At 33.4% G+C, this 18323-nt stretch overlaps 1 protein-coding gene across 2 annotated transcripts in view; it reads right to left on the bottom strand.

Moving 5' to 3' along the window:
* Positions 1–18323, bottom strand: part of FSTL5 (follistatin like 5) — a 277012-nt gene that overhangs the window by 36719 nt on the left and 221970 nt on the right. Inside the window, exons 10-11 of one of the 2 annotated variants that reach the window (XM_062574720.1) lie at positions 8840–8866; positions 4520–4638 (exon numbers count right to left, since the gene is read on the bottom strand). In XM_062574720.1, the coding sequence (XP_062430704.1) occupies positions 4520–4638; positions 8840–8866 (146 nt within the window). The remainder of the gene's footprint in view (positions 1–4519; positions 4639–8839; positions 8867–18323) is intronic. The other variant, XM_062574718.1, reaches the window with a different exon arrangement.

Genomic DNA, 18323 nt, shown 5'->3' with positions numbered 1-18323 from the left:
CATTTTTTTATTTTAATTAGCATATGAGCATTTTTCGCTAATTTATTCTTTTTTCCTAATTTATTCCCTCTGAAAAAACTAGCATCTGAAAAAATATTAATTTATTTCATTGTTATTTTCCCTCCACTTTTCAACAAAAAAGTGAATCACCCGATTTCAAGTCAACAGATGGAAGAAAAGAAATCCTTGGAGAAAGCTCTTCAAGGTAGTCTGAAGCAAGATATTTCTCTCAAGAGAAAGTATATGTTTATGTATTTTATGTGTGCAAATTGCATGCTTATGCATTTACATTTAATACAAATGTCCTCAGCGTTTTCGTAAGATTTGAGTCAAGCTCCTTACGCAGTATTACAAAAAGTCTATCTATCGTCTGAGACACGAACAGTTTACAACATGGTGTATATTAAATGATACACCACCAATTCCATATTAACTTCCTGTCTACTTGCTGCTGTTCTGCAGCTATTCAAGCTATTCAAGCCATGGATCATCTTCACACTTTTTTTTAAAAAAAGAGAGATTAACCATCTTGCACTTATTATGCTTACTATCATTATATTAGTATTATATATTATATTATTATATTAGCGCAAAGGAAATTTCTTCGGAATATCTAGTGAGCCTCAAGCTCGTATCCTGTGGTAACTTTGCTCTGTCTTCTAGTCACATCAATAATTTTATACCACGATTACGACAAATATAGTGTCTTCTCTCTGATTAGGGCTTATCATATCAAAGCAAAGAAAAAAATTTTCCACATATAAATGCATGTGTTTTCCAAGATTCCTATTTGAAATGAATAGCACAAAGCTGTTACGTATCTCTGAAAAAATACCACTGTCTTTGTGCCTATGGAAACACTGGAAGTTTTTTTTCAAGGATTTAGATGCGTATGGGCTCACATTTTAAACGCAGCTTTTGTATGCTAGTGTAGTTGATCCAAAATATTCCAGTGACCTGAAAAAGAGCGCAAATGGTGTACACAACTCTCTAGTAAATTAGTATCATTTTAACTACTACGCAGTAGCATGTCATCTACAGTGCTAGATATATTCTGGTAAATATAGTCATTTGGGAGGACAGAATCATGATCTCAAATAAAGTTTCTCAAGCAAATTTATTTGGAATATAAACCCTGTTTATAGTTTTTATAAAATTTGTTATATATAGTGTGTTATAACAGCAATATATATATATATATATAAAATGTATATATATAACTTTATACATGTAAAACATATATAGTAAATATAGTATATCATATATATTCTATTATATATTTTTTTATATAAGCATACACACACTTTATTATTTTGAGATGCTGTTGGTAGAATGATAAAATAGAATAACGAGTATTTTTATTTTGAAATTCAGTTTGTTGGTCCCACCTTTAGCACACATTGAATTTCATGCACGCCATGTCAGGCTTTACTGAAATATGACTTTTATGCAGTAGTTCTTGTAATAAAGGGTAAAATCACGATTATGTTGAAATCCAACAGATGTTTTGCCATTGATTTCAACAAGTACATATTTTCAATTGCCACATATTTGTTTGTTTTGGCAGTAATAATTTTTTTAATTAGAATTCACTGAGAGGGAAAAATTTTTTTTCCATATGAGGTAGAATTTAATAAACTTATTTGTATCCCTTTGCATCCAGAATTGTTAGTTCCAGCCTAAGCAAAGTCCACTTTCATTTGATACTAATTTAGATGATTCTACTAACTCAGCAGATTTTAGAATGAAGAGGAAGTTATTTATAATTTCCAGCAGACCACAACAATGCAGTAAAGCATGAGATCCTGCGCTTCAGTTTAAACCTGTTAAGAGTCTAATTGATTCCTCCATTAGGCATACACTAAAGTGCTTTGCTATATTGACACTTGGTTGCATAAGAGGCAATTAAATAATTAGATAAGGGTTCTCAAGCTTACACTTATTGAGAAATTGTATTTACCTTTATCAAAATTAACATACCTAACTGCGTACATATTCCTACGGCAACGTTCATTCACGGTATAACACAATGCCACGCAGAAACACCTGAGCTCACTCTTTCCCAGGAGCCCAGCCAAGGACAACTTTACTTTGTCGTGAAGCAAACGGGAAGCCCAGGGATGAACATCGTGGTATCAACGTGTACATCACTTCTGGTACCTAAAGTGTGCTGCACAGTCTAGACCTGCTCTTGCACTATAGCAAATATCTGACAATGAAACAGCCCTCCTGGTGTTTTTCTAATCATTTGAGCAGCTACATCAAAAAAGTAAACAGAAATTAAAGAATTTAAGAAAGTGTGAAATGATTTCCTTTAGGTGTATGTTATTCAAGGAGTTAAGTGATGGAGATTTCATCAATTGTAGGTGTCGTAGATGTGAAAGGATATATATTGAAATGTGGAAATATGAAATATAACATCTTTGATTAGTAAAATTGTATGACAGAAGAATCAAAAAGAATTAATAATGAAGAATTTACCATATGAACTCTTACCATTTAATGATCACAAGCTAAAATTGATAAATTCTGACCCTGAGACTCTGAGCCAAAACTTTATTATTATTATATATATATTTTTTTAAGAGAAAACAGATTTTTCCAAAGAGGCTTGGTGAAGAAACTTTGCATACTCTGCAAAGGCATCAACCACTATCTAAAGCTTTGTGGTCTATGAGTTTTTTCACTTGTATGTCATTGTCTTAACATTAGTAGTATATGCAGCAAATTCTGTTACATTTATGATTCATCCTTGTTGTAGAACAAAAGCAGTTTTAAAGGTTTTCGTTATATTTCAAAAATTTTTACTGAAAACTTTGGAAAGTGAAATGAAGAATGATGTCAGTATAACTATAAATACATAAAGATATATTTTCTGAATATTTCTGATTTTCAAGAACAAAGATTTATTAACTACCATATGCCAGGGAAGAAAATTTCAGCATTCAGAGCAATAAGCAGAAATATTGTTGAATTTAATAAGCAAAATGACATGCATGCAGGTATAGTGTTTAATTTCTGGCTCTGTGTTCACCACAGCTACCCAAACCAGATATATCTTACAGAAGGACAAATTCATACACACTTAAAAATAAAGATCCTCAAACAATCCACTTCCCTCACCTTTTTTTGTTTCTGTTTTTTGTTTTTGTTTCTGGTGAGTGAAGCTTAATTAATGTGCTAATTTAAGTTTTAAAGTTATGAAAATAATTGAGTCTAGCACAAGCCTTACTTAGCCATCCTGATTATCACTGCATTTCAATAAAAAAACTCTTAAAATCTAGGCTGCACTTACTTTTCACTTTAAACCAATAAAATTTTAGCAAGCTTCTAAAATAATCGGCTTTTGAACTAAACAGCCATAAAAAAGCTCTTTGGCTTATTTTTGGCTGTGTCAACCTAATTTCACTTAAGCAGCACAAATCAAGGCATGATTAGTTATTCAAAGCATAATTATTCATACTAAAATAAATCTTTCTGTTGAGTACAGCAGCCTTTGACATCAATAATGATAGCTTAAAAAGTAAAATCTATTGAGACAGTTCTGCTGCTACTTCCATGTGTTTTAGGCAGTAGGGGGAAAAAATGAGGTGTACAGTTCATGCATTATTATATTTTAGTTCTCACTTCAAGGTCACTCATGCAAATGCAAATTCTGAGAAAAAAATATTATTTTCAAAAGCTAATAGATCCTATAGAACAAATCTTAATGTGGTGACTGTACCCAAGTGTTCAGGTGAGAACTCGTCAACTAGAGATTTGATCAGCAGTACAGGAAAAACAAAGAAAGAATAAATGGAAGTAGAAAATATACTACTGTTTTTATATAATGCTGCATAGGGAAGCTGTATTCCTTAAATGCAAGGAATTTAGTGAAATCAGCTAAACATATATTGACAATAAATTTATTGAAACTACTTACATGAATTATAAGTTGGAGTCAAAAGCATCAATCATCTCTACTTACTGATGGAGCTGCAAGAATGTCTGCACAGGGAATTTGTCTCATGATACCAGTTTAATACGGACAAACAAAATGCATGGCAGAATGATATAAATGAACATCCAATGGAGTAAAGGGCACCATGAAAAAAATAACAACTTTAGATCTCATATTTAATAGCGAGAGTATCAGTCTGTGATTCACAGAGATGCACCTAACTGCTGGGGGAAAAAGAACTCAAGAGAAGATGACAGAGAGCTGTTAATGTAAAGTACTGGGAAAAGAGAAAGACAGCCAAAGAAAAGGAAATGTACACTGGGAATATTTATTCTGAAGGATAGCTTAAGAGCTGTAATTCAATTTTAAAAAACATAGGAAATAGTGAAGCGTACACCACTATAAACTACTTATTAATTGAGAAGACATGTCTGAATTTATCAAATTTATCTAAATAAGATAATAAACAAGAAAATAAATAAGATTTATCAAATAAGAAACAGTAAATTGACATCTATTATTTAAAGACAAATATATCTGAGAAAACTCTACCAATAATAAAAAAAAAAAAAAACTTGCCTGAAAACCAAGGAGTTTTTCACTGGGTTTAATATGCCTTTGAAATTCACATTCCACTGGTTGTATTACTTTGATTCCATCTTCATAAAAAACATAAAACATGTTCCCAATTCCGAGACCTTAGGAACAAAAACACACTGAAATGTATAAAGTTAAACCATCAATTAAGAAAAAAACAACTAAACTTGTGTTGAACTTGTGCTCATCATATTACGGCTTTGAGATCAATTTGTTACTGCGTATAGTGTTAATACAGATAATCCTGTGGGATCTTTTATCATAAAACTAAAACAAAACTGTTTTGTTTCACCTATTTTTTTCCATGAGCAAGCCAATGGCTTTATGAATACAGATCTTGAAATGTAAGCTAGAGTTTGACAGCTGCAGTAATGAAAGTGATCTTGTGAAATCATTCACATTGGAATCAAATATGAATTCTCCGTGTACTCTCTTTCTTTTTCTGAGGAATGGAAGAGTTAAAACAATTTCTATATCCCATTGACAGAGAAGTTCTGAATTTTTGTTATATTCTTTATTGTATATGACATTTCTTTCAGTTCAGTAAAGAAAATATTCTCCATTGTATTTTATTGAAAAGCCAGAACAGAGCAGAAATTCATTGCAAACTTGAAGGGCCACAAATGTTCATAGAACTATTCAGTTCTTTTAGTGTAATGTTGCTGAACAAGGGACACAATGCAGTGTTTCATGGGAACCAAATCTATAGCATCAGGTATAATAATATTTGTGCTCAATTAATATCACCCACTCTTCTGAGTTTTCCATGCATCAATTAAGATAACATTTATTGACCAATACTGTGTGGATGCTATAATGATCAGATAATATTTGCAAAATTCTCTGAAGAAGAAAACCACTTTATTCATAAAATTGTCCTTCAAATCAATTGTGGCAACTAACTTGCAGGCTACAGTAATTAACATGCAGATGCCTCCCAGTACATGACCTAAGCTTCCACTGATGTAACAATATTTGGTAAAGGAACACAGGGGTGTATATCGCAGGAAAAATAAATTTGAGTCAGAAATTCCACTTGTACTAAATCCACAAGTAAGACTTATTTTAACAAAGGGAGAAGACACTTCAATATCAGAAGAAAGAATGAGGACAACAGGCTTAATGCATTTGGGGAAAAAAGATGCGTGTATGTGCATGTATGTATATGTCCATACACACACACAGACACTCATGCCTACCTACATATGTACAAGTTCCCAGTTTGCGTTAGGAACTCCATAGATATTATAGTCCTTTAAAAGACAGCAAGATGCATAAGGCTGTCAGCTCACGGCCAGAAAAAGCAAGTTCAGTTACGTTTGAGAAATCTTGGAGAATCATTCCTGCTTGTTTGGGGAGTTTCCATTAAAAAAGAGGAAACAGTTTCCAAAGAGGGTTTTCCTAGCTTAATAAAAAATAAATCAATTAACAGGACATGGAAAAGGAGAAGGAAGAGGAATCTGTCTATATTGCATTAGAAACAGGCTCAAGTTCAAAGAAAATTGTCACCCATGCCTATTCTGCATGTAGAGTGCACTAAGTAGGGGAAACGTAAGCTAAAACTAACCACTAGCATGGACTTTTACCGATCTGCTAGCACACAGATAGCACCTCTGTCAGCTTGCCTATGTACAGTACACCCCCATCTGGCTACTCTGCTATCTCTGCATGTCCCTGATGCTAAATTGTATAGCCTCAGTCACATAATAAGTCACGATCTTTCTTTAGAAAAGGGCTGATATTGCCTCCTGTAAGAACAGCTGGAATTTGTAGACAAACCTGAAGCTGGGCTGCTCCTACGGGTGAACAGCGAGGACACCTAGAGCTGAGCAACTGGCTTATTGCATCTTGGTGACAAACGTAAATATTGACCTGGCCGAGGACAGACCAAGATTTTACCTTCTCTGTGTTTAAAGTATACTACAGTTATTACTAGAATAAGTAGTAGTAAGCCCAGAATATGAGGAAGTAAATCAGCTCAAAGTGATACAGACCTTTGATAAACCGACTACTCAAACTTCCTCCTCAATTGCCAGTGCTCACAAGCAGGCCTTCCAATGTACAGATAATACTTGCACATAGCAAACCAGCCCCGGATTTTAAGGTTTTGTTGCTAATGTCCCAACAGTAATGCTCCAACTGTTCTTCAAAATCAGTGAGGGAGAAACAGTAGATGTCCTTCCTCCATTTCAGCAGTCAGTTTCTATATGCAACAGCTGCCTACAAATCCACTGAAATAATCCCCTCAGTTATTATGACCCCAAAATTCTTCCTCTGAGCACCTCTCTATAAATACTGCTATAAATATCTAATCAGGGAGACTTATTTACAAATAAAGGGACTGCTCCTGCCTAAAGACAGCTGACCTAATTTTGCAAAAGGAAAAAAACAAACATACAAACAAACAAAAAAACCCCTCAGCACTTTCACAATACAGTTGCTGTGTAACAAGAATATACTTAAACGTATTTGCTGCATTTAAACAGATCTGAACCTATGTTTAAATCTGGCTAGCACTGAAAAAAATGATGGTGGTATGTTTGCATTTGTTTTGTATGTATAATGGATAATATATAGTATGTTAATGCTTACATACGTATTATGTTACTATTGTAATTTATACAAAAGTATCTTCAAAAACCCTTTCAGGTTTTCCGACACAGTCTCTTAACTTACAAAAGCAAGTAGCTGTGACAAGGCTTTTGTATACCTCATATGAATATATATACATATATATATGTATTTTTTTTTGTAAGTATTAAAACAAATCTAGGGTTTAAGAATCTTAATTGCCCTACTAAACAGCCATTCTTCTCCTCTCTCCATACTTATTAATGTTGATGCTTATTGGCATCTTTTGGATATTGTTTTCTTGCAAAGAAATTCCATCACTGCAACCAGTCACGACATTCATTGGAAACATAAGGACTGGCTAAGAAGAAACGTAGGCGAGACCAAGAAGATCTGCTGTAGCAAAGGACATTGTCTTTTCACATTCTCAATCCCCACTATAAATTGGTTTCATTTTAATTTCATGATAGTTACAGAGAAACTGAATCTCTTTGCATACATAAGCATGTTGGCAAACTATTATTTTAATCAGTCTTTATTGTTACAGAACTCAAATTTTCCTAAGTGCTTTATAATCACTGAAGGCAACCCAGGACTTGGCTTGAAAAGCCAATCCTCCAAAAAACCTTTCCAATGTTTTCAGTTTTCTTCAAGATAAAACACAAGAGAACCCTTGGAGCAAAACCTCGACAAGCAGTGGGAATACCACACATGTGAAAACTTTGACATTAGAATCTTATTGTATACTTGCTTAATTGCTAATAGTTAATGGTACAGTACCCTGAACAAGTCATCCATACTCTGCAAGGCCAATACAGCAGGAGGATAATCAGTGAGCTCCACTATAGTTAGAGAATTTATTTGTTTACATCAGGGGAGGAATATCCAAAAAAACTAGTTCTTCATATTTGTAAATACAGTGGAAAATGCCAAAGATTGCTATATAACTAAGCAAACCAAACATCAAATTTTAAATCTTGCAACTATTTTAAAATATATCTTTAAGAATCACCCACACATACTGTTTTCAGCATGAATTCATAGCAAAGCCTGAACCACTTACAGCACAACGAATCTTCCAAAGGAAATAACTGAAAAACTTCCTATTGCTGAACTACTTGAATTCCTAAATAGTAACATTAAATTGAAATCAGCCTACTTCCTACTTAGAGCCAAGAGATAAAAGCTCATGCCGACACTTTGATTTTGGTATTTTTCCATGGTGACACACACTTCTGTAGTATACAGTATGAAAACATCAACATATACTTCAAAATAACCTGTCTTTGAAGACAAAAGGTACTTTTCATGGTTTCTCTATTAGTAACACCCAATACTGTCTGTATTGGGTGTATTGTCCTTCAGTTTGTTACTAAACAATTATGAACCTCCATTCCCCAGTCCAAAACTTAGAAGCCCTTCATGAGCATGTAAAGAAGAAAATGCTTTGTCTCACTAAGCAACAAGAATCTCAAATTTAATGAAACTGTTTAAGATGACAATTTTGACAAATAAGAATGATTTATACAAGAGATTTATATTCCAACATCAGATCGTCTAATTGGCTGGAAGTTTACCAAGTCAGTTAAATCAAACCCACCAAATCCTGCAAGGGGGAAGATAATTAATGTAACTATAGTCTATGAACAGAAAAAAAAGTATAAGGTACAAGAGACAAACATTTCATTGTAATACAGAAAAATACAAAAAAAATGTGATTTGTTTCAGTACCTTGCTCTCTCCACAATATGTTTGCAACTGCAGCATGTAGGAGAAAGAACAGAAAACACAAATGAACAAGAAAAAAACATGAAATGATGTATCAATCCTGAAATAATTTACATGTTTTTACTTCTCTATGTAAATTGATGGAAACTGTGAATTAATAATAATATAATACAATAAGGTTCTGTCCGCTAAAAGGGTAAAGTCAAGATCAAGCATCATAGTTATTGGGGTTAAGGTAAATCACATCATCCTCTCCTCCCCCAAACTACTTCCTTTAGCCTTTATCAATAGTGTGTTTCATAATCCGTGAAAAAAATTCATGGCATTTGCATACACAGAAATTATGCAGATAAATTAGAGCTGATGCGATTTTTATCAGTGCCTTTAAAAGCACAATTAGATTTATTGCAGAACACAGTTATGAGAGAAAGAGGTAAAAATAAAATGTATAAATGATACTTAAAGTCACTCTTCTTTATTGCTCTAACACAGTTATTCTACTTTGAAGTTGATTTGATGTTTAACATTAGCCTTGGAAGGCCCAGATGTGAACTGTTAGATAGTATGGCAACTAACTATGTCTTTAAGGAATACTTTACTTACAGTGTTTGGGTTTTGGACATTTGAGACCCATGAAAATTAATTATACTCGTTTACTACCCTGCTGCTTTTTTCTCCTTGAGGAAAATAAAAAGGATGCAAATATAATTGTGCACATTTAAAATATTTAGAGCTCCACATTCCATGGAATAAATTGTTTTAAATATGGCCACTAAAAAATAAAGTATTTAGTAAAATAACAATCAAAAGAAATAGAGAAAATTTTAAAGAGAAAAGACTACAACACATAGAACACACACGCACATCTGTCACAAACTGACATAATGAAATTGTGATGTTTATTAGAAGATCATGCTGCAAGAGCTTAATATATTGATGTGCTTTAAAAAGTTGGGAGAAAGTAATGGGAAACACATTATTAAAAACAACGACCTTGGTACTCAGGAAGTCCCTAACCCACTGACTGCTCAGGGCTGAGAGGACAAGCAAGAACAACCATCACTCCAGAAAATTGTATCGGGTATTATGCTTTTCCCAAACATCTTTTACTGGCCACTGCTGGCGACAGGACTGTACCCTAGATGGGATTTTGCCTCATGCAGTGAAATATTTCTCTTTTTCTCACATTCTAAAAGAAGAGACAGAGCATCAGATATGTAGATAGGTCTTTGCAGAAGGTGTAAGTTTACTTTCTGACACAACGATGATGATTCAGAGGCCTGTAACAATAGAGCTTTGGGGGGGTTGGTTTTCGTCTGTCTCTCTCTTCTACTTTTTTTTTTTTTTTTTTTTAATTCTCTCTTGTTTGTACTTCATGAACTCTCTCAACAGAGCAACCTAAATATGATCTTAGACGCAGTATGTAAACTGTGTCACTTGGTTATCCCTTGATAAAATGAAGGTGATAATGACTTTTTATACTCAAGGCTTTGAAATGTACATACGAAATATCCCCATGTAAGTGGAAAGTAGCAGTAATACTGTTGCACTGAAGCAATGCTGAATGCTAGAATAATTTTTTTTTTTTTGCTGACAACAGAAATCATTGTTTTGCTATTTGTAAAACAGCTAAATTCTCTTGCTTATTATGTGTGCACTGTTTTCAAGTACTATTCTTTCCTTTCCTTTAATATGCAAATCATTAATATATCAAAAACTGTCAATATCCAGTATTAATGAAGTGTGCCATCTTGTTGCTCACCCAAGCTGAATATTACCTTTTTAAAACAGGATGCATAGTTTTTGCTGAAGTGGCGCTAAACTCAAAACAGAGTCAAAATATTTTAAATTTATTTCTCAATCATTTGTTTTTATATTTGCTTTTTCTGATTTTCAGGTTCTTATTTACAGAACAGACTGGCTTCCAACAAAGTCCTCGCTGCATTGGCTAAGTGTGTCCCCTCTGGATGTCCAGCCGCTTTGAGTGAAACCTTTTGGTGACTACACTGCCGACAAATGCTAGCATAGGTCTCATTTAGATCCAGTGCTGACAGCACAGAATGGCTTTGTTTTGTAGCATATTTCACTGGCAAATATGAACAGAGTATGACGTGAACATACATCTTAAAGTAATGCTTCGCTGCTCAAGTTTTAACAAGTTGATTGTTCCCCTCAACTAGATATTTCACTGTAAGCTCTAAATATCTAGGGATGGAATATTAGTTTGATGTCTTATAGACAGCTTTTATTTTTGAAATAAAGATCTATTGGTAGATCATCAGTACAGCAATTAGAGAAAGAATGGACTAAGGATATAAATACAGATTTCAAAGAGTAAGTGTATCCATGCAGCTGTAGAGCTACAGAAACCACTTTCCTTCACTATAGGAAACAGGATGAAAGTAACTGAAGTCTATTCAAAGATTTTCCATGTCCAAGGGGAGACGTGTCCATGTCCATGTCCCTCCTGCCAACTGCACATGGCACCTGCTTTGCAAACACCATGCAGTCAAGTCTTTGTGAGTACAAAAACTGCCGATTTTAAAGAGGGAACAGCTAAGGTACATATGTTCATTCCCATTTGCCCAAGTATTAACTCTTTCCTTTGTACTTTGACAGGCAAAAAGAGCACAGAAGCAGAAAGAAGAGTTGAAGAAGTGTAGCTGCTCCCTGAAGTAAATCAAATTTTGTTTTCCTAGGATCCTAGAGGTTTTTTTATGGTACATCAGGTCCCCTAAGTTTAGCCATAAACTTCTATTTTTCTATTTTTTTTAAGGCTTTTTCTAGAGTTGTCAGGTCAAGAAACTTCAGTTATTATTTAATCAGTCCTATAACTTATATTCAAAAAAACTCCAGTCTTGAGACAAGGACTGGGTACAACATCTGCAGGTAGAAAGTATGGCAGGAACAAACTGCTTAGCTTCCTTTTTTGGTAAACAAGAACTAATGTATTTAACTACAACCTATACCCAAATTCTTACAGTCAATTCTGATAAGATTTAAGATTGAAAAATACATAATTATTGATATATCTCATTAAAAGTTTCTCATGTTTTAAGTCATTAAGAACTACTACCTTCTCTTGGGACCAATTTCCATGATTTATAAGAAGAAATGTATTAAAACAACATATCACTACTAAAGAATATCAGTGGAGAATCCACATGTTTTCTTCAAAGCTTTTTTAGCACACTTAAAACTCCATAAAAATCACTTTTCATGGTCCTTACATAGCTACTCTATCCTTTTGTGCTCAGTCTCTCCCTCTGACTACGAGTACTTAACCAAATGTCTGAAAATCTACTCTTCATCTATTTTATTCTTTTTGTGTGTTGGCTCAAGGGTAGCAGATTGCACATTTGTCAGTAAACTCTGTCCTTAGCACTTCATGAAAATCTTCAGCAATTTGCAACAGCAGTATGGACTCTCATCCCCTTTGGGTGGATATGACAACTCCAAAAATACATGATATTTCTGTTACTAAATGAGGGAGAGGGTGTTACAGAATCACTTTCCAAATAAAGCCTGTATCCGACTCCATTGTACTGCTAACAAATGCCACCATTACATTCACTTTCTTTTTTTGTATCAACAGCCAAGCTTCCATGACAGCTACAGAGGTCACTCTTTCTCCTTTTTTTTCAAAGATTGAAAGCATATAATATAATCTTATATTAGTTTGTAATATAATCTAATATAATAAAAAAATCGCATAATAAGGTGTTTTTTGAAGATTAACACTGAGGGGGTTTAGAGATTAAACATAGCTGGTTTGCTTCCTTTTGGCAAAATAATACAAGTACCATATTTCACTTAATTTCACAAATAGTCTTTCCTCATTTCTTATGATTCAGCAGTAACTATCTGAGAAAATGCTGAATGATCTTCAAAATCTATTAACTATTTTTTAATTATTTTTTAAGATGGCTGTTCTTTATTACCAATTTTATGTATCTGTGGTTAAATAATCTGAAGTTATTCATTCTTCTCTCTTGGCATTACATATCTTGAAAGCTAAATAAGATATTTTCATAAAATGCTATTTTGATGCAGTGGCTCTCATAAGCAAAATAGATATCAACTGAAACCTTAACAGCTAATAATATTCCTAGGTAGTTGCACTAAAAGTACAGTTCACTTCAAAATGGCTTTAGGAATGTGAAAAAAGAGCAAAAAGACATCATTTCTGCTTTATATGTTGGTGTGATAAAATATTTTTGGCAGTATCTTTTACAATAACAAAAAAAAGGTATCTTCTGAAATCCAAACACTGATTGTTCATATATTGACAGCAACATGTACTGTTACCTCTAGATTTTGTCTCATCAAAATACCAGCTTTGCTATTAAAATTCTGTAAATATTTTACTTGAATTTCTATTAGAATATATCAGCTAATGAACAGAAGTCAACAATTTCATTTCTGCCTCATTGTACTAGACTGCACGAGCAGAGAGGAAATCACTGTTGCTTTCCTATCCAGTCAGGGAAGGAGGCAACAGGTAGGTATAATAGAAAATAGGATGAAATAAGGAAAATGCAGTAGGATCATATGGCCAAAAAAAAAAAGTTTGGAATTAAAATTTCCACGTTCTTTTTTATTTTTTCCAGAATCGCCCCCCCCCATCTGCTCTGCTCCCCTAATATCAGCATGATTTCTCTCACTTGTGGGTTAATTCCTATTCTTCATTTACCTGTGTATATACATTCCTTCTGAGAGCCTTCTCACCATTCCCCCAAGTTTCTTCTTCAGTACTAACGTGTTATTTCGCACACTTGCATATTTGCAAGAAAGAGAAAGAAGAAATCTTTCTATAATCCCTTCTTCATTGGGTCTTGCCCTCTGCTAGAATGAGGAACATCACAGAGAATTCCTCTCGTTCTCTCTGCTGCTGCTAAACAGCAGTTTAGCAATGGAATAATACAAACATCAAATGCTGTAGGGCAGAAATTCCAAATGTTTCATTAGCATTGAGTAAGATATCTCACTCCCTATGAATTTTAACCAAATTACAAATCCATAAAAATGCATCTGTTTTCCTACTGAGTTATCCAGTTTTATTACACAGCTTGTACTATTTCAAATGACTCTGAAATAACTTTTTTATAAAAATTGAAACTAATTAAATGTTGCATGCATTTGAATTTGGAATCAACAAGTTATACAATGTCTCATAATAACAAAGTTATAATTAGGATCTTTGTAATAAACTTAACAGTCTTAGCCATTCCAGAGTCTGCGATGCACATTAGGATGCTTCCAAAAACTGTAGCTGAAGTTTCCTCCAATTTTCTATTTAGAAATATAAGGTGTTATCCTTATTGCAAGCATTGGAAGACCCAGGTTTTGTTATTAAAAAATAACAGATTCCCAGATGTTGAATGAAACAACGTCTCAACTCTTTCTCTCAAGATTTTCATCTCATTTCCTACATATTGTGCTGTGATTTGGTGACTTCCATCTAGTTTCCTTTATTCCAAAAGAGTCATAAAAATAATATCCAAGTAAGTTGCAGGCCTATCTCTGTAGTAGTATTTAAATGAACATAGAGAGAAAAAGAGAATTCTGAGAAAGTAATTGCAATACACTTTTACTGCTTATCTCATAGCTGTAAGAATAACGGTTAAAAAAAGTAATTTCAAGATGTTTGAAGAGATGTTGTCTGCATATTTCTCTGATAGCCACCACCTTTGGGAATTGTTCCGGTTAATCATAAACACATCATAAAAAGAACGTATCCGTTATATTTTTGTTTGTTCTCATATCTCTAACATATAAACACATGCCCTTATGTTACAAGGCTAAAGTATGCCATCATTACTGTCTGGTTGCTGAGCTACATAATTTTGTATTATTATTTTTATTTTAAAATAGTAATGCTTAAGACAGAAAGGAGGAAGAGATTAAGATGTTTTACTTTTTCTTCAGCTTCCACCATCAAGTAGAATGAAAACATTTCTGTAGACATCGGTTTTTAATTTTATTCTTATTCTATAGGCAAGATAGATTTCTTGGATTTATATACAAATATATATAAACATATTTATTTGTGAAATAAATGCACATACTTTTTCAAAGTTATCTATTATTTGTTTCAAGTAGTATTAATGTAATTATGCCAACACAAATTCTATTAAAATTCCATTCTGTTCTCATGTAACATGCACTTTGACTTAATTTCAAGTTAGGCTAATATAATAATCAAACTTCTATTTATGTGAACATTATACTTTTAGTTATCAGTTAAAATTGACGCTACTTTGGTCACATATGAGCTTCAATCTCAAAAGAGCTGTTTGATATTTAGCTGTGGTAATATAGATATTCTTAGAACAGGTAACAATGTAGGATGAAATATTTTTTTCACTTGCATATCTATGTGCATTTTGATAGATATACTTAATATAAACGAGTAAATATTCACACCATCCAATAAGCTAAACTGTATAAATCTAGGACAAATCTGTTGCTTACCCCCCATGTTAGCTCACTGTTCTCTAATTTATTTTCTATAAATCCTCAAAATGAGTCATGCTGCATCCCTTTCTCACAGCACATTAATACAACACAGTCTACACTAGTATTGAAATAAAAATGTTTCATGGCTGAGTTTCTACCCCCTACTTGGAAGTTTGGGATAGAATCTTTGTCTATGATGCTGTCAACAAGTATAAACTTGTTTAGCTCAGCCATAAAATAAAATACTAGCATAAATTATCTCCAAGGAATTACGTAAATAGGTATCCTTCAGTATAAGATGAGACAGGAAGATTCTATTAAATATGTATAAAGCCTTTCAGGGAGAATTTAGGCCATAAATCACAGTCAAAAGGGTTTTAGTCTTATTCCAAGTTCTAGGCTGTGGAGATGCCTGGTTGCTTCTGAAGGCCATAAACCTGTCAAGGCAATAGGATTCAGATCACATAATCTCTTGTTAGGTGACAGGACTATGACATTATGGAAAAAAGGCACTGGTTTAGAAATAGATCTACTTAATGGTATGGAAAGACATATTATTTTTTAACTACAGTCTCAAGACACAATGCATGAGGCGGATAATTTTCAGCCTGCTCTGTGCAAATGGATTAGAGAATTTATAGGAAAAAGCGTACGATGATGTCATAGGCGGTGAACTGAGTAACACCTGTGACTGATAACCAAGAAAAATTTATAAATATTAAAATAGCAACAAATAGTGTTAAATTGGTCCTGAAAATCTTAGCAGTGTTATTTGGCAACTTTCTATCAGGATAGCTGACTGCCTAAGGTACACATATATGTCTCAATACTTAAAAAATCAAGAGAAGTGCTAAAGGAGGCATTAATGAATGGGAAACTAAAACATGTTTTATAAAACAAGGTTTTGGAAAACATCAAGAGAAATGAAAATATCACAGTGCACAAAAAAATCCAATAAACAGCAAATCTATAGAATTGTTTAGCTTTAAAAGGAACAGCACATGCTTTCGCAAATTATGATTCCAGTTCGATAGGATTATATTAAAATGAAACTGAGAGGAAACTAAAGCAGAACTGATATACCTGTCAAAGTCAGAGAGAAACAAAATAAATAAATGGATTTGGAAAGTTATTTTACCAGTAGTAAAGAGTTTTTAAATATGTGAAAATTGCAAATGAAAGTATTCTCTTGTCTTTGATAATCAATTCTGTTTATTTTCCTTTTTCCGTGTTGTCAGATTTTATTCTTCTGATATCTAGATTACACTGATGTACTCTATTCCACTAATCCATTAAATATTCCTATGTTAGCATAATTTCTCGTTCTTATCTTTTTTTAAGCTCACTAAATGGTTTATTTGTACTTCTTAGCTATGCACTATATTCCACATACAACTAACATTACTTTGGCTAAAAACTGCAATATATGTTTTATCGGTCCTACTACCACCTGAACATAACCTCAAAACAAACAGTCCACAGATAGACATTGCTATTTCTCTCTCCTCATTTCAAAACTAACATTGTACTGTGTTACAACAAAAAAAGACAGTAATATCTTGGACCACCCTATCCTCTTCATATATATATTGTCAAGACACGCTGCCAAGTTATCTTGGTTCTATATTTAAATTGTTTCAACAAAAGCAAGCTGATGATTTTGCTTTGCCTTGTGGCTTCTAGAATCAGGGTTGATCCAAGTTTGTATTTGTGACTATATAACATTCTCACTGACATAAATCAGCACGGGAGCTGCAAAGATTTTGTGTGCTCATAATTTAAGTGCTACTAAATCCAGTAGTATGGAGGGGAAAGGTATCAGTTGATGAAAGAGTTGAGAGTTTTTTAAAAAGCATCTGCATTTGCTGCAAGCTAGAAAAGGAAAAGCCACCTTTTCAGCTATTGCAGAGATGATGAAGTGCTAGAATGAACAAGAGCATGGACAAAGAGCAAGGAGAAAAGGAGCAAGGAAGTAGGATTTGGAAAGTGAGGCTCGATAGACTTTAGGATACACGATAGATAATTTATGAATAAACTTCCATTGCTGATTCTAGGGAACAGAAGTGCAAAGGAATCAATGGATATGGAAGCAAAGACTTGGCAAATATGACTTTATCTCTCTAGAACATTAAAGAAACAAATAACATATTTATTTCTGCAAAGCTGTTCCCATTTTCAATCAGATATAAGAAAACTTCCCTGCCTCCCCCCCCCCAAAAAAAAAAAAAAAAAAAAAAAATCCGTGAAACAAATCATCTCCAAGTCCTATGGTATCCGTTTATTTTGAGATATTTCTGTTTAGTGTGTGAAAGAAAAATTAATCAATATTTAACATTAGTACCTTAATAGGGCAAAAATACTTAAAGTATCATTAATTTATATGAAAAAATAGAAGAATCATAGAAAGAAACAGAAGCTTACTGAGTTCACACTGAAAACCAAATACGTATACTTCTACATCAGTGAAATTGGTTAATTAATGAAGCAAAATACCAAGAGATATAAGGGATTCTCCATCTCTTTGCATCTTTAACTCTGGTCTAAATGCATTTCTAGGAGGATATGCTTTAAACAAACACCATTAGATTTGTATTCGGGCAGAACAGGATGAAATTTAATGACTTATGGAATGGAGAAGCCAGATTAGAATTAGATAAAGTGGTTCTGTCAAGCTTAAATTCTGTGAATCTATGAAATGTCTGTTCTGAAAAAAAAACAAACTGCACTGTAATGAAACTAAAACCACATTTTAATTTGCTAGGTGTCTAACAGATGTGATTACACCAGACACTCTTTCTAATACAGTTCTCTCAGGTTCTATTAGAAGATCATGACAGTGGGGGAGAAGCTTTTATCTTCATTGAGATTTACATTAGACTATTATCCCTCAGAATGATTTTTACCAGTCACCTCAGGGTTACCCAACAATCTCACAGATCTCGCATGCTTGGTGGCTTTAACCACAAACTTAAGAGAAAATGGAATTCACAGCACAGAAGGAGTTTCCAGTCTCTGCAGAGTTAAAACA

Source organism: Rhea pennata, chromosome 4 (assembly GCF_028389875.1).
Source record: "Rhea pennata isolate bPtePen1 chromosome 4, bPtePen1.pri, whole genome shotgun sequence".
NCBI classification, from domain to species: domain Eukaryota; kingdom Metazoa; phylum Chordata; class Aves; order Rheiformes; family Rheidae; genus Rhea; species Rhea pennata.
This window is presented reverse-complemented; position numbering and strand designations above follow the sequence as displayed.